At 46.7% G+C, this 27,414-nt stretch overlaps 1 protein-coding gene across 1 annotated transcript in view; it reads left to right on the top strand.

Moving 5' to 3' along the window:
- The window catches only part of omd (integrator complex subunit 5 omd), a 65,923-nt gene that overhangs the window by 15,643 nt on the left and 22,866 nt on the right, over positions 1-27,414 (top strand). Inside the window, exons 3-4 of the mRNA XM_077643688.1 lie at positions 3,266-3,550; positions 16,886-17,029. Coding sequence (XP_077499814.1) covers positions 3,266-3,550; positions 16,886-17,029 — 429 coding nt within the window. The remainder of the gene's footprint in view (positions 1-3,265; positions 3,551-16,885; positions 17,030-27,414) is intronic.

Raw genomic sequence — 27,414 nt, 5'->3', positions numbered from 1 at the left:
GGTAGACATGGAATGAATTGCACATTACGCTTGTTCTGAGTTCTGTGCTTGATTTTTTTTATAGTACAGCTTGCAGTTCCTACCTCTTCCATTTTTTTTTTTCGGTTGGTAGTGAATGGGCCCTATGGGTGAAAAGGGGCATGACCTTCCTTGACATCCCCATGATCAAAAATCTGGTGGCACATTTGTTAAAATATCTTGGAAGTAATCTTGGAAGTATGTTGCAAAGACCCTAAAGCACTAAATAAAACCACTCTCATCATTTACGAATCAAGCACCCTGCATAAAATGCAGTGTGAATGGTAAAATGAAATGCTCGAGCATGCACAGAAGATGCCATGGGCATGTGAGACGAAGTCTCGCAATAGGAACTGAATTCCAACCATTCCACATGGTCGTCGAACTCACCACTGCTGCTCTAAAAGAGAAAAAGAAGTGCTCAGTATAGCTTGCTGCTTTCCAGCAGTCACAACAGACGCCATGAACGGTGACCAGCGGATTGCCAAAAGGCTGCAGGATCAAGAAAATGGGGCAAAAAACTGGCTTAACATTCATTGCGTTCCTACTAGTGTGATACAGGTCAAGAGATCCTTAGAATTTTTTTTTTCGCAAAGCACGTATTCTTCTGAATATTTAGTAATGCAGTGTCTATTAGCATATCTAGACTGAAAAGAAAATGTCATAGTATAAATTAAAAATTCACAAATTTGAAAACCAGAGAATGTCTTCACCCACACTGTGGTCCTAGGAGTGCAACAAAATAAACGAGGTCAAAATAGATAAAACAGCCATGAAGAAATTTGTTCTGCAATATGAATATTTGAGCAGAATAGCTTGACGGAGAGAAATGCCCATTGTTCAAGCATTTCCCTGCAAAGTACTACTGCCGTGGTTTACGAAACAGCTTTTTTTTACAGTACTTCCCAATTGATTTCAGTGATGAAACTTCAGGACAACATGAGAAACGAGGCATACAAGCGGATACAGCAAGTTTAAAAAAACTCAGTTATTTCTGGCTATTTTTTGGGGCTTCAAAGCTGTGTCCCCCCTTAAGTTTTCTCAAATATGGGTTATAACAGTTTCGTCAGTGTTAATATTTTGATGCTTCTTTAATCACACCGAATGGGGAAGCGTATCAAAGCATGCTGTATGGCAGGCGGAAAAAATTGGAGCCAATTTAGCCTACTTGGTCAAATGCGAAGTATGTGCGCTAGCATGTGTCATTTCATATCGCTTTTGGTTCAAGGATAGGGCTTCAAGGTCATGCTTCAGGCACAGATTGGTGACATCTGTGGTTGGGTGCCTTAGAGGTAGAGCACTATAAAATTTTGGGACCGCACTTAATGCACCTTGTGGGGGCACTGTTATAGCAGTGCATTCTAAATCCATTGCGCATGGATGAAAGTTGATGAGGACGATGACATGCTATACATCTATACATAGTGTGAGGGTAGCGGTAGTTAAACATGAGGGGTGACCAGTTGCGGCTATAGCATAGTGCTCTCATGCAGTGGCCAGTGAAGCTCATCTGTTCACACTGTCATGGGTTCAAAACCCAGTCGCGGCCATATTTATTTTATTTCTGCACGCCTAGCTGGCTTCAGACATGAAACAGAGAATGTTTTTTTTTTTTAGATTGGAAGTCTTTGTGCTAGCGCACTAAAATTTCAGTCTGTAACCAGTAGCATGCTGTCCTCACTTTTGTGCTGCTTGCTGAGATGCATCAGCATGACACTGATTACGCTTGGCATTTATTGTGGCTCTTATTTCTCCCACAACAGGGTGCCATATGGGTAGGCATTGTGGGTTTACCAACAGCCCTGCATGCTGTGAACTGAGTTCTCATAGTTCAGTTTATTCCACAGCCAGTTTTGCTCTCCTAAGCCGGAGAGAGTCTCTAATGTTTTGTGATTTGCTTTATCTTGCATGCAAGTTAACTTTTCAAGCAGGTGTAGTTGACCCTCAGTGTCAAGGCCTTGCTAGTAGTTTTTCTTTTTTCGCCCTTGATCCATGTTTGCCCCTTGTTTCTGTGTCATGCATCGGGTTTTGGTGGTTTATGTATACTGTGGCAAGCCGGCGCAAATGGATCAAAAGGAAATCTGGGTCAGTATATTATGAGAATTCTGAAAATGGAATTCAGCTTGGAATCAGTCATCATTATATTATACCAACCCTGGAATGTGGCTTCTCCACTCTAGAACTTATCATACTGCTTACCAGGCTACTCACTACAGCAGAGAATGCTAGGTTTGTTGTTGCTACTGTTAATGCTTTGGCGTTAACAGTAACAGTGCAAGTGTAGTTGCCAGTGGGGCCACCTGCCACGGTGTGCGCTCTGCTACAAACTTAGTTATATACCTATGCAAACATTAGTATCATCACCACCAACCTGACTTTGTCCACTGCCTCTCTTGTATCTCTCCAATTAACCCTGTTCTATGCCAGCTGCAGCCACATTATCTGCACAAACTTCTTAATCTCATCCGCCCACCTAACTTTCTGCCGCCCCCTGCTACGCTTGGCTTCTCTCGGAATCCATTCCGTTAGCTTTAAGGGCCAGCAGTTATCTTACCTTCGCATCACATGCCCTGTCCAAGCCCATTTCTTCCTCTTGATAGGATGTCATTAACCCGTGTTTGTTCCCTCACCCATTCTGCCTGCTTCCGGTCTCTTAACGTTGCACCATATCATTTTCCTTTTCACAGCTCGCTGTATTGTCCAACTTAAGTTGAACCGTTTTCGTTGGCTTACCTTGGATGTAATGAACCTTAGTATACACCTTGTGTATAACGACCTCTCATGTGTTAACTTGGGATTTAATTAATTTTTTGTGTTAAAAGAGTTAGATGTTAGGCTAGTTGGGTTTGTGATAAATTATACATATTTTTATCGCAACCAGGACAGGGACACAAAGAACAGAGACAAACAAAAATGTGTTACCCTGGGATATAATGAACCGATGTGTGCCACTTCAGATGTAACAGAATTTCGTTTCTGGACCTTGGATGAACTTAATGTGTTCACCTCATATGTAATGAGCTTAGTATGTTGACCTCGGATATAACGAACCTAAGTGTACCACCTCGGATGTAACGAATTTTAGTGTGTCAACCTCTGATATACCGTAATGAACGTTTGTCTGCTGATGCATTGAAACGCTTCACCGAGGATCGGCCAAGAGCTTTGTTTGGTTAGCTGCAAGGATTGGGCTTTTAACAATGACCATTGCAAATGCTGGGTGCGTTGTATCTGCACGTGTGCACAGGTGCCAAGTGCGGCGGGCATCCTTCTGGACAGCGTGCTGCTGGAGATGCAGCAGCGGGTGTTTGCAGGCACGGCAGAAATCCCGCTGCTGTCGGCGCTTGAGGGGCGGCTCTCGGAGCTGTGTGGCTGGCTGCAACGGACAACTCCGCGCTGTGGGCCACGCACCATGTGGCTGTGGAACGCCCTGTCGCTCATCTGTGTCCACCGCAAGGAGAAGACAGCCTTGACCGTGCTCAGCCACCTGCTGGGGCGCATTCACAGCTCAACCGAGCTGCTCTTCTTCCAGGTACTTGCTCTGCAAGACCAGCAGCCAATCACGATGAGATCACACTAGGGCCTGGCCGTAATGACAACCAAAGTGGCACTAGCAGTTGCCGTGAATGACCCTGCAGTGCCTGGCGTACCAGCTGTGGTACACGGTGGAAAAGTTTGGATAACTCTCACTGCTTCTTGCAGGGCTGCATAAATTGCCATATTTGCCAAAGCAGAGCAAAAGTGCCCACTGCCAGAGTTATGGGCAAGCTGGTCATCGAAGATGCATTCATGCAAGCACTAACCTTATGGCAGAACAGCCTAAAATTTCTTGGTCATAATGTGGCACTGGCAGGCGATGGAGCAGATTTGAACTTAACTCATGACCTACTATGCATGCCTGCGTACTCGAGCGCAGTTTTGTTGTCTTTGGAAATTTTGGAATTATCTAAATTAGGTCAATTTCATTCTAATTACATTCTAAATGCGTTTTTTTTTTTCTAGATAGCTCTCCCTTTTGTTTACATTTATGCAAGGAAGGGATTGTTTGTGGTGAAATCATAGAAGTTCATAGCCTATATGCTACATTTTCAGTGCTTAGCTGGTAGAAAGTTCAAGTTTATACAGTAATGTATACATTAACATTACATTAAACATTACATTAACATTACATCAACATACATTAAACGTGGAGGCTAATGAAAAGAGTTCAGCTTAAGTTAAGGACAACGCAGCGAGCCATGGAAAGAAAAATGATAGGTGTTACGGTAAAGGGAATATGCAAAGAATTCAAAGTCGCTTGTAAATGTTTTCTATGTTTAGAAATGATGCTAATGAGCATTCACACCAAGCATAAGTCTTCGGAACTGATCCGGCAATTTATTATAAATATAAAAAAAACGTGTTTTTTAAAATTCGCGGGCCGATTGGTGTGCTCGTAGTGACCGATTTTGGAACGAAAATCGTGGAAGGAAGACGTCACTGTACCATGACGTCGCCAGGCCACCACACGTTGTCATTCGCTGGAGCCACGGCAGCCACGATGTCACGGGCACACTTCGGTAGCCGTGAAAATCGTCTGCTTGTGCCGCCGCGCGACCCTCTCGGGCAAGCGCGGGCCAGGGCATTGCCTTCGCGCATGTGGTTTCAATTTTTCTCTGCCGCCTCCTTCTGTCGGGAGTTCCGGAGCCACTCGCACGGCTCTTCGTGCGCACGCATAAGGCTCGATGCCTATCGCGGCCGTAAGAGCGAGCAGTCGCACCTGGAGGTCCGGGTTTATTACTGCTAATTACAACAGACGAGAAGCAAAAAAACCCGATGTGCGCCGCAATCCAGGAAGGCGAAGAGAGACCGGAGAGATGCCGCCGACGCTGCTGCTGGGGGGCTAGGAGCGAGAACCGGAAGTTGCAAAGCAAACGTCATCTGGTGACGTATTCAAAGGCGGGGCCCTGTCCCCGACCTGTTTTCTTTATTTTTGTCTGGTGCCCCGCGTGTACGAGTTGAGGGAAGAGAGGAAGAGCGTAATTTTTAATCATCTTTATCTTCGTTGTTATTGATGCTAGCTTAAAAATCCTTGCGTTTGGGTGACGAGTGATGAAATGCCTATCTCTCGTCTGCTTTACGTAATCTCAATTAATTTATTGCATAGTCCCTTTAAGAGACCGGAAGTGGGCAGAGTGGGTGAGGGAACAAACGGGGCTTAAGGACATCCTAGTCGAAGTCAAGGGGAAGAAATGGGCTTGGACAGGGCATGTAATGCGAAGGCAAGATAACCGCTGCAGTCCTTAATGGTAATGGAGTGGATTCCAAGGGAAGGCAAGTGTAGCAGGGGGCGGCAGAAGGTTAGGTAAGGGGGATGAAATTAAGAAATTTGCAGGCAAAAGGATGCAGCTGGCAAATGAATGTGTCAATTGGAGAGACATGGGAGAGGCCTTTGCCCTGCAGTGGGTGCAGTAAGGCTGATGATGATACATTAATACTGAATACAATAAAATTAGTACAGAAGGAGGTCCCACAGTATTCAACTGTCAGGGGAACCTGCTAGAACATAACAAGTGGGGTAAAATCACAAAGAATGCTAAGTAGTGCATCAAGTAATTAGTATAAAAATACAATATCTAAAAAAAGCACTGGTTTCAATAAAATGCGACAATAAAAAAAGAACAGGTAAAAGAAAAGAACATTGTGACAGGTCGGAAGGATTTTATGTTGATCTTATTGCCTTTCCCTTTATAAATCGATTTCATTTTACACTGTTTTCAGCTGTGTGGAATTTGCTTATTTGTTATGACTACCTCCAATGCTTTTATCAGCATTTCCTTGCCTCCTGGGTCGAGTTCATTAATTAGCTTGATTGGAATTTCGTCTATCGCTGCGGACCTGCATTTTGGAATATTTCCTTCCGCCTTTTTTCAGTTAAGAAGGGTCACTTCTAAGCTGTTCTCTATTGTGCTGTCCTGTGTTGCTCCCTCATTTGGTGCGATTACCCCATTGTCTTTCCTAGATGACTCAGCTATAACTGATGAAATGTTGTTCACAGCATCATCTCCCCCTAAACATTTTCTCTCGGCATCGTGAATCTGTTCCTGCTTTCTTTGATTCGCTTTGCCCAGCCAGCTTATATGGTTCCAGAATTTTCTTGACCCCCCCACTTTAGTTGCATCGCGAACTTCAGCCAGCCAGCAATCAGAGGACTGCTTTATTTTAGCCTGGACGAGGACCTGCACTTGTTGTTTCTTTTGTCGATAAGATTCCCATTTTCGACCTACTTCCTCTTCACATAACTGCGCCCTCTTTGCTTCTCTGTGTTCCCGTGATGCCAGCCGTCATTCGATGGCCTCCCTAATTTCCTTATTACACCAACTTTGTGGCTTCCTCTTTCCTCTCCAGCAGTTTGCTCCTTTTACTTGTTTTATTTTTGTACTAATGAGGAGTTCTAACTTATTATAATCCCACTTTTCCATGGGATGCGTCTCTATTGCTTCCTCTATGCAAGCCGCTATTTGCGCTATTTGCTCATCATTTAATTTTGCGTACTCTTTCTGACTCCCCTTCATTTCTCTTTTGAGCTGGGCTCCAAACTAGACTAATACGCTTATAATCACTACCGAGGCTGTACGTCCCCTCTTCGTCTATTTCCATCATTGCGAGCTTGTTATACATCCCCTGCGAGATTAAACAGTAGTCAATGGTCGTTTGCCTGTTACGGGATTCCCACGTGATTAGTCCCTCACACTTAGTTTCTCTTTTTACAATAACAAGGTTGTGTCGCTCACAGAAGTCTAGCATCAACTTCCCTATGTAATCTGTGTATCCATCCAGATCCTCGATGTGGCCATTCATGTCCCCTAACAGAATAATATTGGCGCCTTCTCCAAACTGCTTTATATCGTCATTGAGACACTTAACTAGATCCGTGTTTTCTTGCCTGTATTTGTCCCCTGTCCCTAAATAAACTACTCCTAGCCATGTCCTTTTACCGGCAATTGTACCCGATACCCAGACATGTTCTTTTCATGTTGACTTTATTCTTTGCCAATTTGTTCCTTGATGTATCAGCATACCTACTCCTCCTCCCTTACTCTCCGTTGTTGTTCTGTTGCTGCCTTCCCAGACGTAGCCATCAATAAATGGTGGGTCTTCTAAATCCCTGAGATGCGTCTCGCATTGCGCGTACACACCTACTCCTTTGTCCTTCAACTGCTGTTCTATCTCTAAACACTTCGCTCTCTTTCTACCGCCTTGCATGTTTATGTACCTGATCCTGGTGTTAAATTTCTTTTTTGTAGTTTTTGTTCCTGGACCTACTAGTGGCCACTTTATTGACGTCAGCCTCCATTGCTGCACTTTCTACTTTGCTTCTACCTACCCCTATGCCCTGAGCCGCAGTGGACCCCCTAAAAAAGCTAGTGCCCGGCCTGCCAGGTGCGAGCCGATCTCTGCTCCTACCCTTTTACTAAAATGGATGTCATCTGGTATAAACCCTTTGCTAAAGCCTGCTCTATGCACTTCCCTGTTTATGTCTGCCACTTCAAAGCCTTTTTTCTGGCTTAACTTCCTTATCTCTCGATTATCAGCCACAACGTCCTCTCCATTCTGTCCTTGCACCTCCGGCACTGTGGACACCACGATCTGAACTTGCTGTGCTATTGCCCTTAAATCGTCAACTCCCTCCGCTAATCTTTCCACTACTTTTGCGGCTTCACCATTCAGGGCATCATTTAGCCCTGCCGCTACCACTACCAAATTACGCTCTGCAACATTCTCAGAAATTTCGCTTTTTGTCTCTCTCAGTACTGCGTCCATTGTCCTACCTGGGAATGCCCCGACTGCTACCCGCTTATCACCCTTTAAACTCTCCATTATAGTTCTTTCGCACCTCCTCATGTTTGAGTCACCACTGATAAGTGCTATACTACGTTTCATACATCAGGCACAACACTGTGAGAGGTACAAAAGTAGCCTGCATGGGAAAATAAAGGGAGGCGATTTACTCCACGCTTGCTCTGTGGCCAAGTGGTCTCAGCCACGAAAAATCAACAGCGTGGCATCAGCAATAAAAGTGCATTTAATCACACCCATGACAAATGTGTAATGTAGTAAGCCTGCAAGCAAAGCATTTACTAAGTTTCCCTCACCACAAATAAAGCACTACTTTTTGGTCATGGATGCAGGCAGCGCAAACAAGAACGCTAGCTTTGACAGTATCGCACCTGATGCATGAAACGGACTATAGGGCATTCTCTTCCTCACGCCGAACTTCAGGATTTCACTGCCTCTTATCAGTGACTGTGACCTCATTCCTTGGGGTTAGCTTTTTCCCCTTCTCTCCATGGCATCCAGACTTCCTAGCTGCCACCTGTGCATAGCTGTTCCAGTCTGACCCTGCCTGACCTACTTTCTTATCGCTGTCCATGCCAGCGCAGGCGCCATCCACATAGCTAGCACTGGAATGTCTACCAATATGGCCTTGGATTGCGGTGTCAGCCATTTTTGCGTCCAACAATTGACAAAGCTGTTCTTGAAGTTAGCGCTTCTCTGCCCTCTCTACCTGTAGCTCTCTTTCTAGCGCATCCATACTTAACGCTATGTTGGTGTTCGCCTGGTCAGCCCTGTCCAGGCGTGCACTTAATACGCAGCACTTGCACGTAAAATTCGCTTCTTCGGCTTCCTCTACAGATTTTAACCACGTTTTCCTTCAAAATCACCAACGCCTCACACTCCTTGCATTTAACCTTCAATTGTTTGACCATTTTAGCAGCACTCGATTACTGCTACCACAAATTGCTAGAATATCTACAGGCTAAAAGAAAAACCACTCGTAAGCACGTGATCAACTAAAATTCTGCCTACCGCCAAAGCCGATCACCTAAGAAGCGAATAGCTACCTGTCTAAACTAGTTAACCCATAAATGAGGGCTACAGATCTATAGCTGCCGGCCAGAAAAGACTCAGCCGTTAGGTCACTGACCTGCTCTTTTGCGAGCACTTCACCTAACTAGCCTGGGTCTAAAAACTAGCCTAAATCTAAGCTCTCAAAATATTAAAGGAAAGAACCCATCTATTTGTCGTAGTACGGCGCTGTCGCAGTTGTCTGTCCGGTCCCGTTCACCATGCATAATCCGAGATGCACTGAGACAAGCATCCGCATCGCGTGGCTGTCAAAGCCTTACGAAAGGTTGCTTACGTACGCGCTGTGACCCGCAGCCTCGGGCACCATCCGTGGGCTGCACATGGAAACTCCTGTGTGCACACATTTCAAAGGCTGTTCCCGCGTAAGTCACAGAAAGTTTAGGTGCGTCCCTTACAGGGATCTTTATTTTTTAATATTTCCTTGGGGAAAACAGGGTGCAGTCCATACACGGGTGCGGCTCTTGCAGGCTTTTATACGTTATATATTTTTCCAGCTAGAAGAACAGTAATTAAGGTGACTATGGCTGAATGCATAATGTTATAAAGGTGTGATGTTTGACAAATGAATGCGGAATGAAACTTTATACATGAGTGATTGAACACGGCAATGAAACTTTTAAGTGCTTATCTTGAGTGACGCCTAGAAACATGGGAGTTTCGGAAATACTAGATGCGGCATGGTTATCAAGTGCCAGTGATGGCGAAACATCTATGATTGTGAGAAGAGACTGAAATAACATGACAGTTGTTCTTTTTTTCGTATGTGGGGGGGGGGGTTCATTTGCAGCATGTTGTTTTCGGTTTAGTTTGGTTTATCAGGGTTTAAAGTCACAAAGCAACTCAGGCTGTGAGGGACACTGTAGTGAAGGGCTCTGTATAATTTCTTCGACCACCTGGGGTTCTTTAACATGCACTGGCATCGCATAGTACACGTGAATCTAGCATTTCGTCTCCATCGAAATGAAACCGTTGCAGCCGGGATCGAACCCGTGTCTTTTGGGCCAGCAGCTGAGCATCATAACCACTGAGCCACCACCGCGGCTAGTTACTTAAATAACTGTGGATGAACCCAAGGTGAGGAACGGAAATTTCTAATGATTCAAGTTTATGAACAAGTTTTAGTTTGGTTTTTGGGAGTTTAACGTCCAAAAGCGACTCAGGCTATGAGGGACGCCGTAGTGAAGGGCTCTGGAAATTTCTACCACCTGGGGTTCTTTAGCGTGCACTGACATCGCACAGTACACGGGCCTCTAGAATTTCGCCTCCATCGAAATTCGACCACCGCAGTCGGGATCGAACCCACGGCTTTCGGGTCAGCAGCCGAGCACCATAACCACTGAGCCACCGCGGCGGCATAATGAATGAGCATGTAGTGGTTAATTGTGTCGAAAGGTTTTGTTATATTAATGAAGGTGAAATTCGAGGCTAGTTACAAGCGGTAAAAAGCTGATGTGTAATTTAATATTTGCTTGTTGTGCCAGACCACATGACATCTCATAAGTGCCTTTATTGCTAGTCGAAGCAGGAAACGTGAAGATGAACCTTTGCCAGTTTTCGTATTCTACCATAGATCACACAAATATTGCAGTGCGCGTCTGTTTGTTCCGAGTCTGAAGTAATGTCTCACAAGCACAGTAAAGAAAGTGTAAAATGGGCCTCACAACATTCACTGTGTGTGAGTAGGGAACAGCGTCATTTGGCAGTGATGAGAGGCAGGCAGAGTGCTTGCGAGCAACTTGCTTATGGGTTGACGGTGTTCACGAAATGAACGTAAACCTGTAGCAAGGAAAGTTGCAACAGTATGTTCAGTGGTTATTGGTGCAATACCGTGGCATATTTGCAACTCTTCTTTTTCTTATTCTTTTTCTTATTATTATTATAATTATTTCAAAACTTTCTTTTGTTATGTAGCCAAGTGGACAGTTTTTTTACATTTTCAGAAAATGGTTCACCCACTGTTCACTTCTTTTTCTTCTTCTTCTTCTTATTATTATAATTGTTTCGAAACTTTCTTTTGTTATGTAGCCAAGTGGGCAGTTTTTTTACATTTTCAGAAAATGGTTCACCCACTGTCATGAAATAGCTGCATGAAATCTCAAGCCTACCTTGCATGGGAACAGTATCGCTATAATGCTTCTGCCTTGCAGTCATAGCAGAAAGAAGCAAAGATAACACATGTAGTGGTTGTTTAGGAATTGAGTCAGCTACCAAATTTTGGTCCTTGCCTGCGTTGCATTTAGTAACATAATCATTGGATGCGTACTGCTGAAGGTACCTCTTGGAAATAGACATTTGCAGGATGGAAAATGTTTGTTATATGCAATAACACTCATTACTACTACAATAGTGTAATAAACTATGAGGAGTCATACTAGGTGGGACTTGAAAGTGTTGTCAGGAGGCACTTTACGTTGTCGTCCACTCCCAGGCCCATTGTGTCTGTGGGTATCACATTGTGCATTTCACATTAAAGATTGGAAGTGCTGCATATGCTATCTCGGGGCCATTGCCAACCAGTTTTCCAGCGTTAGCCATGTATTTCTAGGTGGGCATTTGTGCACTCCTGTTTCATTTAGTACCAGTTTAATAAGGAGCAGAGGACTTCAAAAGTTTTTTTTTTTTATTTCTCAACGTACTGTTTGAAACTTGTCATGCACATATATCATTGAATGCTGATTTCAAATATGCATTTAGATTTCAAGTATCTCGCTTGGAAGAAAATATATGGCAAAATAACATCCTAACAAGCCTATTTCTCACAGGTTTTTGTGGTAATTTCTCGGTTAAAAAAGGTATTTTAAGAACATGTAGGTATTCCCAAATGACCTCCTCAGATCCTAAACATTTCCTTTTTCCTTTATTCATGATAAATTAGTAATGAGGTGTTACGTTCAAGGAAAGACAGGACAATGTCAGCTGTTCAGTGCAGGCGCCCGACTGACTAGGCAGTCCGCAGCACGTTTATTAGTAGCCGTTAAAAACGCCCCCTGCCGATTCGGCAGGTTGTCATAATACAACATTCCTTCCCTCTTTATAGAAGAGGGACATGCACAATAAAGCTCATGAATGAAATTAAACACAACCTGAAAGAAATGGTTTATGGCGAATATCGCACCACGCCCTCTCCTCCTCCGGGTTCGGCCGCTTCGACGAAGGGGTGTCCGCTGCGTTGGCTGCATTGTTCTGGTACACCCCGAGGCACCAGCATCCGCACAGGAAAACTCGGGCGGTGCGTTCGCGTTCTCCTCAGAATGGCCTGAGTCGATGTTTCCAGCAACATTTGCAGTCGTAGTATCAGGTGACACTACACCCTCTTCCCCAGCAACGACGTCGCCAGCCAGAGTGCTTGGAAAAACCACATGCGGTGCTACTTGTACACGATCGTGGTGCCTCGTCCACACGCAGCCATCCAGAAGTTTCAGCACTGCTGCAAACCCTTCGTCCGTCTCCACCGCTGCTGGCACGCAACTCGTCCCAGGCTGGAAATTCCGCACGAATACCTGTTTTACCCTGACTGACATCCGGTTTCTGCGAACATTTTCGTGTAGCTGCTTCACCATGACTGCCTTCCGGAGATCCGGCCGAAGTAAGTCAAGGGCTGTTTTCAGCTTCCTGCCCAGTAGCAGCTCAGCAAGACAGCAGCCAGTTACCTCGTGTGGTGTGGTCCCGTATGTTAGTAGGATTCTAGCCAGCTGTGTACGAATATCTCCCGATCCGGCCTGCTTCAGTTTCTGCTTGATGGTCTGCACTGCCCGCTCCGCTGCGCCGTTGGACGCTGGGTGGTATGGTGGCACCAGTATCTGTTGGGTGCCGTTCTTCTGTAAAAATGCCTTGAACTCCTCACACGCAAACTCTGGGCCGTTGTCCAACACGACGACGTCTGGCAAGCCCTGACCTGCAAACATCGGTCTCAGGCTCTGGATTGTAGCTGCTATGGATGGAGTCGTCACCGGATAGACCTCTATCCTTTTCGAAAATGCGTCCACCACAATGAACAAATGCACATTCCGCACCGGACCGGCGAAATCTACGTGCAAACGAGACCACAGCCTCTCTGGAAAAGGCCATGGCCTAACAGATGCTGGCCTAGGCATCCGCTGGTTCTCCTGACAAACACGGCAGGCCTGGACCGCTGCCGTAATGTCTCCATCCAGTCCCGGCCACCAAACAAGGCTGCGGGCAACCGCTTTCATTTTCGAGATCTTGGGGTGACTTTCACGTACCATTACTGAGTTAATGGTGACCTTAAAATCGCCACAAATGCGTACTCTGCCGTCTTGTTTGACCACAGGCACGACAGGTGCGGCCCACCTTGACGGCCGGACAGGGCGTACGATGCCTTCTCTTTTCATGCGTTACAGTTCTTCTATTACTTAGTCTCGTAGTGCAAATGGCACCTGCCTCGCTTTAAAAAACTCTGGTTTTGCCCCTTCCTGTTATGAAATCTTGGCTTGTACGCCTTTTAACGTACCTGGTGACACCGAGGAAACGTCTGCAAATTCCTTGACGAGGCTTGTCACGGAAGAGACTGCATTAAGGCCCTTCGGTTTCGTTATGGTAATCGCGAACGCTTCCACCCAGTCTCTCCCTAACAACGTCGGACATGGTCCTTCCACAACGAACAATGGCAGCGTTGCCTCGCGGGCTCCTAACTTTGCAACGGCCGTAATTTTCCCCAAGACTGCCGAGAGCTGCCCTGAATAACTTTTCAATTTGACGTCAGAGTGCTCTAACTGCGCTCCAGGAAACATGACGTTGAACTTATCCTCACCTATGATGGAGACACTGGCTCCGGTGTCTAATTCCATCACCAGTGGTACACCATTAACGAAGACTTGGACCGGCATAGGCTCAGGTCCGGCCACTTGTAACGTCCACATGTCGTAAGGTGCATCCGTGTCGTGCGTCCGTGGCTCGGGAATCTCGTCCATTTTGTGCACTGAACGCAGTCTCATCTGGTTTCTCTGGTCCACCGCCAGATCGCTGCAGACCCTTGCAAGATGCCCTTGCTGCCCACACTTGAAGCAAACACTGGAGCTTAGCCGGCACCGCGTCTCCGATTGTTTGCCGCTGCACCGCACGCAACCCCGCCGCTCAACCGCAGGTCTTCTCGGCGTTCGTTCCACGAAATTGGCCGCCCCTGTCTCGCTTGTAATGTCAACGCTGCTTGCGTGCACAATGCGTTTGCATCCTTCCTCGCGACTTCAATGGCAGTCACCGACTGCTTGGCCGATTCCAGGTTAAATTCGCGGCTTCCAGGAGGCGTGTCTGCATTCCTGTATACCACAGACAATCCGATCCCTCATCACGCGGTCACGCGACGTCTGTCCAAAATTGCAGTCATCCACAGGCCTGTTAAGTGCCGCAACGTAGCCGCTGACGGACTCACTTTCATGTGTCTGCCTCGAGGAAAATTTGAAACTTGCGACGATTTCGGACACCTTCGGCTTGAAGTGGGAACTCAAAACTGTGAAAATTGCCGTGCGCATCGCATCCGCAGGCTTCGTAGGCGCAAGCAAGCTTCGTAGGCGCAAGCAAGCTTCTCAGCAGCGAATATGTTGTCGGCCCACAGGTTGTCAGGAATACCGCTTTCTGCTTTTCTTTGGTGATGCCGTTAACGGCGAAACAGCTGAGCACGCTCCTGGTACTCCGCCCACTCGGTTGTGTCTGCGTCGAACGGTTCCAGCTTTCCGGTGGTCATCTTCACCTGTTAATGGTGCACACTTGCCCCGCAGCACACTAAACCAATTTTCCACCAAATCCAATCCTCGTCGCCAGTTGTCACGTCCAAGGAATGACACGACAATGTTAGCCGTTCAGTGCAGGCACCCGACTAGCTAGGCCGGCCACAGCACGTTTATTAATAGCCATTAAAAACTTCCCCTGCCGGATCGGCAGGTTGTCAAAATACAACATGAGGTCAAAAGTAGACTAAAAACTCTCTGTGGTTTTTTTTTTCTGACTGCAATTTATTTATTATCAATAAAATGACTTCATAGTCAATTTTTTGCCTTTAGGATGTGTGGTGGACCTTTGGAAATGTGTGCATAGTCTTAGAAAAGCTCTTTTTTAACTGTGAAATTACCTTAAAGGCCCTTAAGAAATGGCCTAATTAAGTTATGCTATTAAAATATGTCATACCAGGCGGGAGATGCAGCAGCTGGTAAGCGTGGGTGAAAAAACATTCTGAGGACAATTACAACACTCTGTGATGCGAAAGTGTGTGCTCTGTCTGCTTCGGCAGCGTGAATGGCAGGGTGTTCTCGGTGGTGGCGCTGAGCCTCTGCTCGGGCAGCATTTCCACCAGTTGTGTCGCTCATTCTTTAGAAAGAACTGACTAAGACTACTTTGTATTGTATTACATAAGCTAATGGTTTATGTTAGAAGGACAGCGCTGTGAGTGGCGTGGCCTACGCAGACAATCTAGCGCGTGCAGCACATTTCACAGCACCACTCGCCAGCAGAGCGGAGCATGGCGCGATTGGGAGAAGGCAGTGCATGGGTGCTCGTGGGCGCGGGCCAAAGCACACACACCTCCCCTCCCCTAACCACCCTATCTCTGCTCATGCTGTGGTGATGGACAACAGCACGCACACTCTGGCGCCATCTATGAGCGGGCGGCGATACTCTCGTTCGCTCGGTCACACTGGCAACCGCGACGCGGCTTCACCCAGGAATGGGTGTTTAGAGAATGTATGCCAGTGCCTGCCTTTTTTTGTCTTATTTTTAGCAAGGGGAACATGCTTCTCTGGAGTCTGCAAGGCTTTGGGGCTCTCAAAATCATTCGCGTGCACAGAAAGTCCTAAACATCCTGCAATGTCTCTCCATCTGCCTGAGCAGCTGTTGGCAAAAGGGAGGCAGGAGTGAAGAGGGCGGGTGCATGGAGCAGGCAGAGTTTTGGCATGCGTGCTTGTGCTTCTGGACTGTTTTCGTGGCAACCGCTTTAACGCTACACAGTCCTCTTCCATTGGAACATAGAAATTGCATTTTAGAGTCAGCTCTTAGGCGCCCAGTCCTGTGTTCCGTGTTATAGTTATTGCAGGCATCAGCGTAGTCGTCGATATTGTTGGTGTAACCAACTGTCCAAGTAGCAGAGCAAACCACCACCTGGAAGTTTGCTCCCCACTAGAAGATCCTGGAGAGTGGCTAGCAGCGTAACACGCCACCTGCCAGCGGTGACAGGGAGTGTGTGAAGAGCTCCACTCAAATTTCACATTGCCAACTACCATAATCATCTGTCAATTTTTTTAAGCTGCAGGCTACAGGGAAAACGCGGATTACAGAAACATACCTTAGAGCCAAGCCGCGCAACTGCATCTCATACATCGCTTTCCCATGCATCATTTGCCAAGACACGCTAGTTCCGTCTCCACGCCTTCTTTGGTTCGCAACGGTAATGGAGCTGCATTAACATATATTAGTGTGGGAATAGGAAAAACAAAGAAAAATACAGTCCGAGCATGATTCATGCCGCTTGTAAGTGTTCTCGGCGTCGGTGTGGGTGCAACGCACCGGAAGTCGCCGGACATGGTTGCGGCCAAGCACCGATGGAATCAATACAATTCCACTTTAGCCCTGTTGTTATTCCACACACGCTAAATGTAGGCTGTCAATATGCTGGCATGGGATGAACCTTATATCGCGGAGTGACATTTGTGACTGCCACAGTTGCCATGTCACAGCCGAGTTTGTATTTTCTTTGTTTCTGTGGAATCTTGGACACGACTGGCTCATGAAAATAAACAATCCAGAAAAACACAGCACCTAGGAACATAACAGCAGGGTTCTACTGTACCAATAACAGACACAGCCCAACATTTAAATGACCAGTCAGTGTTTGCCTTGCGTCAGCATATTTTGTGCAGCTGCACTTGTCAGATCATTGCATGTTTCATGCAGTTCAATCTGAGAAGTCCGTGTTCTACAGCACTGCCACCCCACCCCTCTACTCATGCAGGCGCTCATCTACCAGGTGGAGGTGGTGCACGTCAACTGTCTGACGCACACTATCTCGCACCTCATGGCGGAGCTGCGGTCGGGCCGCGTCTTCAACCCTGTCCAGCTGGTCGAGAACCTCAAGAGGCTCGGTGGGAACTCCCATGTAAGTGGAGAGGGAGAGCTCCCTCTCTCCTTTGCGTCTTTGGTTGTGCGCTGCAGTGAGGTGTCTCTGTACCCTTGCACTTTATCACTGTTGTTTTGAGCTGCCTGAACATAGTGCGACCATGATTAGAATATGAGGGTCATGTCTGCAGGTACAAAGCAGGAAAAAAAGGGGGGGGGGGCTCTTCTATGCCTCGTCATCATAGAAAGGCAAAGCCGCCTTCGAGCCTTAACAGAGTATGATAGTTGCTGCCACCATTACTGCGCAAAAGTTTTGCGCACCCCCCTGCTGCACATGATTCTCAGGCAAACACCAATGTGAAGATAAGCACGGACTCCCGCCTCAGTGATGTAGTGTCGATTGTCTGCTTTCGAGTCCTCATAAAAGTGGAACTATTCCCAGTCACTCAACTACATGGTGAGCCATGCTTCCCAAAAGTCAGCTACTGCTCTTGGCAATATTTAAACCAGCTGCCACCTTATGCGCAAAGGTTTTTGAAAAATTTCACAGCAGCACGCAAGTTCTGTGTGTCCGAAAAATGCGTCAGGCACTGACAGTGGCAAGCCTTCTGTGCACCTAAGCAGGTTACTCTCATTAACATGCGACATTAGTGGCACTGCAGACGTTGAAGGTGTCTGCTTAACCTGAAAGGCCAACTGAAGAACAATTTTACTCTGACCGCAGCGCTTCTTGACATGTTGGGTACATCATAAAACTAACCATGACAATGTTCTGCCTTTCTTAGAGGACCGGTAGTGTTGTTATAAGTACAGTAATCCCTCGTTATAATGAAATCGCTTTACTCGAAATATCGCTTTATTCGAAATTTTTTCCGGTCTCGAGCCAAACGCATGCATTTTAAGCCGCATTACTCGAATCGCACGAAGAGGTTGACCCGCTTAGAGCGAAGTGGCGAGTGGAGGCATCGCCACCACGGCGGCGACCCTTTTGCGCATGCAGTGTCAAATTAATACCGCCAACAAATTAGTCTCATACAGGCGCAGAACACTGGTCGCACACCCTTTGCCGTGGTCGACGCGAGGAGCTACATTAACAAATCGGGAAGACGGCTTTGAGCTAGCCGGTCTAGAAATATGCTTGCCGCTCATCATAATCAGCCTGCATCGCAATAAAACACCGCCCTTAGCTTCGTTGCACTTTTGACGGTGCAAATTGAGTGATAACTTGCCGAAAACAAGAAAAATCCGAGCGTCGCCAGCGGCGAGTCAGGCTGCCAACATCGAGGGTCAATGCAACCACGGTGTTTCCCCGGCGATTTTCTCGAGCCGGTCATGCTTGACTCGCGCCATAAGACCAGACAAACGGTCTAAATGCGTGGTAGGGTCATTGAATTTTGTTCCCAAACATCAGTCAACGGCGCGGACGCAACGCTGCACGAACACCGACACTCAAACCATAGAATTAGCACAGTGTCGTCGACAACGGTGCGCCGAAAAACTCAATTGCAAATTTCATACCTGCACACCTCAGGGGAAAAAAAAAATCTGCCCAGTAATCATACGAAGCCCCTACTGCAAAACCATTCAGTTTTCACGATCGCGCTGCATACCTACAATGAGCGGCCAATCGTTTTATGAGCACAACAAACACAACCCCAGACTCGAGCCACGGCATTTCTGTGATCCACCCCCCCCCCCCCCCTTCATGAAAACAGCCACTGCCTTCGAAATACCCCCATAAAAGCGGCCACTGCCTTTGTGATTCGAAATACTCCGAAGGTTGAATGCATGGGCGGCGACCGCGAACTCGTGCAATGCTTGGTTAGATTAGACCAGGGGTTGCACGCTCCCAGTACAGTAGCCGACGGGTAATTCGGACTCCAGTAATTCGGACTTGTATGATATTTCAGACCTCGATGAGGCACCGTCAGTCACCCCATACAAGCACATACATATATTCGCGATGGATATTTCCGACTTCAAAAGTCCGAAAGTTCGATTTTTCGGACTAATTTCAATCGCCTGCGGGCCAAAATCGGCCATCTTATCGGCTTTTCGCCGGCGCAAAAGGCGCCATTTTGGATTGAGGTGGATTTACGCTGCAATTGGATTGGCTTGACTATTGCCTCCTCTAGAAAGATGCCTGCGGCTTCGCTTGCTCACCCATTGTAGCCGCCGTGCCGTAAGTTGCAGACGGTTGTCAAGAGATGGCGCTAGCTACTTCCCTATCTGTGCCAATGCGGGAGGCTGCTCAGGATGGTGAGGTGCCGCGGCGGTAGCAGCCAGTAGCGGGCATCGGCGGCGCTGCTCTAGCTGCTCGAAAAGCGCGACGCGACCCGTCTGTTCAATTGTATTTGAGCGAAGTTGTTGTGTTATGGCCACTTGCAATGAAATTTTAGCTTTTTGCACGTATCTCAGTTGTTGCAGTCAATGTAGCTAGCGTTCACAAGTAACGTAACAAGACGCCCTCAGAAAATATTTTATTTTGACAGATTTGCCTCGTCCTGGATTGTCGCTTACGCAGCATGATGCGAGTCGCACGTAGTTTTACTTAGCGGTAAACTCGGGGCAGATTCAACGGCAACATAAAAGCAAATCATTTGAACTTGGCGTATGCTTATTAAGTCACCTACAATTTAAGCACTTTGCGGGAAATTGGCTTGCGGTCAAGAAACTTGACAACAGCATTCCTGTCGGTAGCGCTGGCGGCATAGTTGGTGAACAGCGGCTTCATGAAGTTGTGTGCATTGAGTTCCAGGCAGCGTTGGCGGTAACGCGTTACAAGTGACGGCATTACCGGTAACGCGTTACTTTTTTTGGTAACTTAGTAACGTACTCGTTACCACTTGGGAACTGTAACGGGTAACATACTTGCGTTAACATTTTTCGGTAACGTGACGTGTCACGTTACTAGTTATTTTTTGTTCCAGTTGTCACCCACTCAGTTTCCTTTTTAGAAAAAAAAGCGCAGAACACCTGAAGTGATGTTGCAAATAAACAAACAGATGCTCTCGACGACCTTTGTTGCGGCTCGCATGCATGCCAGAAAACACCTGCCCTTCGCGACGCATCCAACTAAAAAAAAAGACACAATAGCCACAAAAGAACGAAACGTGCACGAACACGCATTCACGCACTCGCCTTCGCCTACCTCCCCTTCCCAAAAGACTCACACACACAATTCTCTAATGAGTGGAAGCATGCCGAGCATTTTGGAACATCACATTTTCAGAATTACTTCAGCAATGTTTTCTTTGTGAAGTTAGAATTGATGATGAAGTGCCATTTTGTGTTTAATGCCACATTCAGAAGATGGCTTCACCATGTGCCACAGAGTTAGAATCCAACACATGTAACTCTTCAGGCAACTTTAGGCCACTATAACGTTGCTAAGCTCCTGCACATTTGTGCAAAATATCGCGTAAAATGGTTGTTTGGGCTAGAAGTTTTATGTGAAATATGGGCTATATAAAATTGTTATCTTGAGTTCTTGCAGCGAAGACGCACTAATTAAAATTTATAGCCATGAAGTAACGGCAAAGTAACGTGCGGTACTTTTTTTCGGTAACGGTAACGCGTTACTTTTCTTTATAGGTAACGTAGGGCGGTAACGTGTTCTTTTTTTTCTTAGCGTAACGAGTAACGTATTTAGTTACTTTTTTTCGGCAACGCCTACAACACTGGTTCCAGGAGAACCTTGCGATGGTCGCTGTCTGTGTTTCCACAGCTGAGAACTTTGAGTTCCATAAGCACTGCCACACTTCTTTTGACGCAGACCCCCAAAGGTTTTGTGAAATACTTTTTATGGGGAAGCACGTAGTCCACAAGCTTCCGAAGACCAATTAGCAGTTTTACGAGCTCCTGGCTCGGGTAGAAGAGCCCGCCCCGATCTTGGTGGGCAATAAGGCCAAGGAGAGGTGTGGTGCCTTTCTGACCCTGCAGTTGTGCGACGCAGTTAGAGCAAGCAATGCTTCCACTTGCAGCCTTCAAAATGAAACCTCCAACCATAGCGACGCTGGCTTTGTCCGGACCCGTTATGTGCAGTGTCGATATTGTGCAGTGATTCTTTAAGTCGTTCACTGCCTGATCGAGAAACTTATTGTTACCAGTGGCAGGCATAGTGGGGCTCCGTTGAGTCGGCAGCAGCTGCCTTGCGAAGAATGATGTCGAGCTCTGAACGTTGCTCTGGTCGGAGGCAGCAACGATGCCGGTCTTTAGGATTTTTTCAAATTCGGATATCGCGCTCCTCACATCAAGGATGTCGTTGCTACTGGAACTTCGTCACAAGAAGCCAAACATAGACTCTATCAGGTCACTCGGCAATTTGCGTGTGAGCACGAAGCGGAACTTCTTGACGGTCAGTAAGTGACAAATGCACCTCACATTTGACGTGGTCGCAAAGACAAGAGTGTGGCGAGTTTCCTTGCTTAAGAAGCTTCCAGCCGGGCTTTCGTTCCTGAGGTCTTCGATGTAAGCAAGGGAAGGAACCTCAAGCCATTCTAGTCTTGGGTCATCTGCATACGTAAACTGACGGGCGTCAGCGTTATTGCAGTGGATGTGTTGTTGGCAATTGCTGACGTCCATTATTGTGAACCACTTCTGTTTCATTTGCATGAATTCACTTGTGGGTCTTGCTGAAGCGAAGTCCAGATCACATGTGTGGTCGGCCTGATCTTTGAGGTAGCTAAGCATGGCAGTTACAGGAACGGAAAACAACTGAACCGCTGATCTGACGTTCATTTTTTTTATGTTAGATGGATACACGTGTGTTCGGGTCAAGAACCTAACCGGCTTCACTGTCGAGTTTTTCTGCATTCTCTAGAGACTTTTGACATACCGTGATGTGATCTGCTTTTCTTTGCCGAAGTCCTTCGCCAAGAACTGTGACCTCACGTTTTTTATCATGTGACTTTGGTCGAAAGAAAGAAAAAGCTCCGTAGAGGGATCGGCAGGGTGCGATGTCTGTATGTTCGCCTTGCCTCCGCACAGAATATCCGTTGCCGCGACATTCACCTTATGGTTGTCAGTCACCAACCGGACGATGTCGAATGCTACATCGGCTGTCTTCTTGAGCACGTGGCGTACAACTACAGCCAGTTGTTCTCCTGTACAGCCTTTGGTAAAAAAATATCCTACAGGTATCTTAAACCTTGCGTGAAGACCACACAGCAAAAAGCACAAAAGGGAGTTCGCTAGGACCTCGTCTTCTGAGCTGGGACTGATATCTTGAAGTTCGGGGCCCATGCCAACATCACCTACAAATGCATCACTTTGCTTGTTGTAGGTCAGCTTCTCCTGAATCCTCATCTCGTCTACCACAGGACCGCACACCTTCGACTGAGGCGTCTCCAGGTTTTCTAGTTCTGCTTCCAGGTGGCAGTGGACCAGGTCGTTAAACCCAGCTTCTCTGGCAACTGTTCCAATATATTTCTGTAGAGTGCTTCGGCATGGTAGTCTGAGGAGTCCCTTGGACCTGATATGCTCGTACGTCTTTGTCGACAGGTGTCGAATACCGATACAGTGTCTGATTGTGGTTTCAGACCACTGTGGTTTACGCTTTTTATAATTCTTCACTTGGTCTCGAAGTAGCACTGCTTTTGCACTTCCGTCTTCTGCACCGGCCGCAACTTCTAAAACTGCACTGACCAAGCAGCTTTCCTTCAGTTTCTGAAGCTCTTGCTTGTACGCGTCCACTGTTCTGTTCAGCTTGTCAATTTTCGCTCTCAGGGTGCGTTCTTTTTGTCGCCATCGTTTGCGCTGGACGAAAAAACTTGAAGAGGGTGTTGACTCTGTTTGTGTTTGAAATGAACTTTTAGCATGAGCTTTGGTTTTTCGTTTCTTCTTCTCCACAGCTGTGACCGGTTCTTTGCCATGTTGCACAGGTTCATGCGATGCACCACACGGTGCAGTCACATCATGTTCAATGTGGAGTGCGCTGCTTCTACCGTCTGTAAATTGCCCGTTGGATGGCCCAGCAGCATCTGATGTTGTCGATAGCTCACCGGGTAGTTCAACTGAAGGGGCGGCCTTGTCTTGCTCATCTTCACACACGTCTAACACGCAAGGCACACTTGGCGAAGACTCGCGTTTTTCCACTCCTCCACCCGGTTTCGTCGGAACAGCGGATTCCTCCGTGCGCGGCGTTCTGGCACCGAACACACAAGGCACTGCACCTGGATTCAGTAGACGTCGCTTGCAGTCATCCGGAATTCAGATGGTTTGAAATGCAGGCTGCACACAACAGTGTAATCACATGATGGCAACCAATCCTTTCTCGCTATTGCCCCTATCCACTGCTCCTGCGTAGCGCTGTCGGATGGTAGCTCATGAAATGAGACTCCGGGCTCCTTTCTTCGTTCGCTTGAGGTGCAGTTTGGGACGCAACAATAGTGCATAGTGCTTTACAAAACAAAATTCTTTTCAATGTGCACAATGAGCAAGTAAAACTGCTGCTGAAGGGCCAAAATACCGGAACAGTTGCAAGCAGCAGTCAGCAGACGTGTTAAACAGTTCTTCTGCTAATAGTTCTGCAACGTATTTTTCTGAAAAGAATTAAGCTTCATTTAAAGAGTGATTAAGTAGCCTATGAGAGCGTAAAATAAATTTATTTTTGACTTTTTACTTTCAGCTCTGCTCGTGCTTTTGTTTTCGTTTGCTTAAACACGCGGAAGGTGCCATCTCTGCGCTGTCTGCTATGGCGCGAGCGCGCCACAACCGCGCGGTGATGTGTGCATGCGCACATATGTTGCAAGCGGCTGCCACAAGGATCGCTAGCTACTACCTCAAGTGGAAAGGAGAAAAAAGGAAAGGTAAGGGCAGCAGGTTTTTGGCGCACACGGCAGGCGTCTTCCTAGAGGAGGCGATGGCTTGTTGCCAGTAGAGGTCCCTGCGATCTCTGACACTTCGAGGTGGCAGCCGGATTGTCATCACCATCAACTTCCTTTTGTCGCCGACGTTGTTGCGGGCAGTTATCGCTTGTCCCATATGTTGAAAATTGGTTTTTGTGGGAACGATATTGTGCAGGAGCTTACATCTCCGCAGGAAGAGATAAAGGAGGGACTGAGAGAAGACAGGAAGAAAGGCGCCGTAGTGGAGGGCTTCAGAATAATTTTGACCACCTGGGGATCTTTAACGTGCACTGACATCGCACAGCACATGGGCGCCTTTGCGTTTTGCTTCCATCGAAACGCGGCTACCGCAATCGGGTTCCAACCTGGATACTCCGGATCAGAAGCCGAGCACCCTAACCACTGAGCCACCGCGGTGGGTCTCATAAGTTCGCCATTCGCCGTTTCGTCACTTGGGTTTCTCTGACTGAGTGGCACTCAGTCTTCACGAAGTTACATCCGTTCGCCGTTTTGTGATTGCGTCCGGCGGTTCCGCCGCTTTGAACGAAGAGTGCCTTATCTTTGCGTGTGTTTGATGAGCGGTGTGGTGCACACTTGGGTTGTGGACAACATGGCCCCGCCGGGTCCGTCAAAGAAACGTGGGAAGTATTCCAACTAAATGCGGTGACCTTGCTGTCTAGCGTGTACAGTTAGAGCACAACCTTGGCACAAATTCAGGCGCAAATCGTCACCAGCAAGAGAAATTTGCCGCGAGGTAAAATCAGTGACATTTTTAATCCGATTTCATCTCAATAAAGTGATTTTTTGTACTTCACGGATACTTCGGACTGTTCGATTATTCGGACCATTTTTCGGGTCCCTTCGAGTCCAAAAAATCGGTCGGCAACTGTAATTGAACTTGAAACAGCCAAAGTTCACTACCTCTTTTGCACCTGAAGAATGTTTTGCTTCACTGAATACATTGTATTATGACTTCCTCACCGTAGCGGCGCAATTAAAGCTCGACTGCTTTAAATTTTCTTGGGTGGTCGCTTATATCGAATTACCGCTTATAATGAATTTTTCGCCGGCCCGCTCACTTCGTTATAACCAGGGATTACTGTATTTAAAAAGCCCCATAACAGACTACACATGTGCCTGGCAGCGTATTGCACAGTTAGGTAACTTACCAAGCATGACATAGGTCAACATCTGATTAGTTCTTACATTGTGCAAGAGCCATAGCGGTTGATATTACATTTAGGTCGCACAATTGCCTCCTTTCTTGAGTGCTTCTTGTTTCCTTTGGTGTATACTGACTGTTGCTTAAATCAGAGAAAATCGAAAAAAATTCCCTCGGCCTAACCTCCTGCTTGTTAGCGCTCAAAATTTGCACAAAGGTGGCATTTGGCGAACAGTTTTGTTTTAGTTACGTTTGGATGGAGTACTTGCCTGATTCACTCAAAATTAATCGGAAATCTTCACTGTTTGTGGCGAGCAATTTTATTAGATCCTTTCAGTTCTCAAACTCCCCCCGCGGCCGCCGTCGATGTGCGGCCCATTTTCGTTTCCGTTCCCCAGATGGCGTGGTGGTCATGGTTAGCCCTGAGGCCTTAGGGTTTAGAGATAAAAATAGTCGTGTAAATAAATCTGCGGTGGAAATTAGCAAAAAGCGATTGGAGGATTGGTGGCACAAAAGCAGAGAGGTGACATAAGTTTTAAAGTGTAGGAAGGCGTATTTTAAAGAAAATGGCTAATTTTATTAACAGCTTACAGCAGAGTTAAACAAAAATAAAGGAAAAGAAAACTTAGCATGGTGGCAGCTGCCGCTGCCCTGTTTCAAAGGAGACGCTCCTACCTTCCATCCATCCATCCAGCCCGGTGCACTGAAGCGGAGCACTGGCAGTTTGCAGGTCAGATAGCAATGTTTGCCTTGAAATTGTGACATGCAATGCGGCTCAGGTTTTACAGCTCATTAGGTTGTGTGAAGTCTAGTGTCTGACGGAAACCCGTCCGGTCGGGATGGTACATGACGAAAATAGAAGGCGCCAACCAAAAGAAAGGATGGGATGACGTTTCGGCTCCCCCACGGGAGCCCTGTTCACAATGAGGCGTAACGTAGCTGCGTCGTTTATTTATACACATGATGCCGGAAATTGATGCGAAGGTCGCCTGCCTGAAAGTAGCAAAATTAAACTGCACTGAAAATTTGCACATGCTTTTTTCTTTACAATTCCATGGGTGCGCTTCCTCATGTGATTTCTTATACATTTGACAATGTGGGGGACATGACACATGAAGTAGATGTTTTGGGATGGGTGCTCAATAAAGTGATGAGGCGCATCCATTTTGCCTGACATTCCAACCTGGCTCCACATAGAACCGTTGTTGCCAGCCCCGTCACTGATCAAAGCCAGCACTGGTGCACTGTTCTTTTGCAGTTCCAGGACGGCGCTGATTACAAGTTCTGAAAGAACTTTACCGGGAGCTGCTCCTTTTGTCGCAAAGCATGCAACTGGCTGCACCCAATCTCCAAAAAGTGGCATAAACATCAGTACCAATGCGTGGTCGGCAAGTTGTTTTGTGTGTGGTGCTGCAACTCCGCCATAATCGACAAATCCGTCCATTTTGCCGTCCGTAGTTCGAGAACTGGAAACAATCTAGTAACGTTGGTGGCGACGGTGAACCAAAACTGCGAGCTTTCGCAGTAATGATGCCGGTAGCGCCTTCATGTGTCCTCTTGACGAACGAGCACTCTACCGGGCAGGGAGGCTGCGGAGAAACTCATTGTAGAAACGCAAGGTGCGGGGAGGGGTGCAAATGCATGCAACAGTGTTTGCTGCGCCAAATTTTGATAAAATAGCCGAAAAAGCACTGTCAAAGTAACCGTGCAGCCGCTTCCTCCCCTTTGCATTTCGCCGGTGCCTCAATGGTAGTGTGCTCATTCCTTCGGCGAGCACAGATGGCACTGCGGGTGCGATTGCTGCAAAAGCTTGCCGTTTTGGTCCGCCATCACTGCAGACGATAGAAATTTTCGATTAATTCTGACCGAATCAGGCAAGTACCCTATCCAAACGAAGTTTAGAACAAAACTGATTGCCAAGTGGCACTTTTGTGTGAAATTGGAGCCTGAACAAGCAAGCGGTTATGCTGAGATAATTTTTTTTCAATTATCTCTAATTTACTTAACAGTCAGTATGTTGCACTATACGTCATGGATACCATGTCCCAACTTTTTTCTCTCTCTACTAGGATGTTGCCAGAACCTGCAATTCCCACTGTAGTGGAAATTCACTTATGTTCTGTGGCCGCAAGAGAAATGAGCTCGACACGTCGAGCACCAACTGCTGAGGCAAAATAAAAGTTTTCTCTGCTACTGAGTTTGCTATCAGGGAACTGAGCTTTAAAAAAAAAATTCTTTTTTTAGTGTTTGGTTTCTTTGAGACATTGTGGAGAGAAAGGTTTATCCTTTATTCTTTAGGCCAGACATCCCAATTCTACATTTTCTGCAACGAACAAAGAACATATTAGTCTAAGTGGTTTTTATTTGAGTGCACAGATTATTGTGCATTTCATTTTCAGACAAATGTGAACAATG

Source organism: Amblyomma americanum, chromosome 11, assembly GCF_052857255.1.
Source record: "Amblyomma americanum isolate KBUSLIRL-KWMA chromosome 11, ASM5285725v1, whole genome shotgun sequence".
Classification (NCBI taxonomy): Eukaryota; Metazoa; Arthropoda; class Arachnida; order Ixodida; family Ixodidae; genus Amblyomma; species Amblyomma americanum.
The sequence above is the reverse complement of the archived record's forward strand: the minus strand, read 5'-3'. Positions and strand labels throughout refer to the sequence as shown.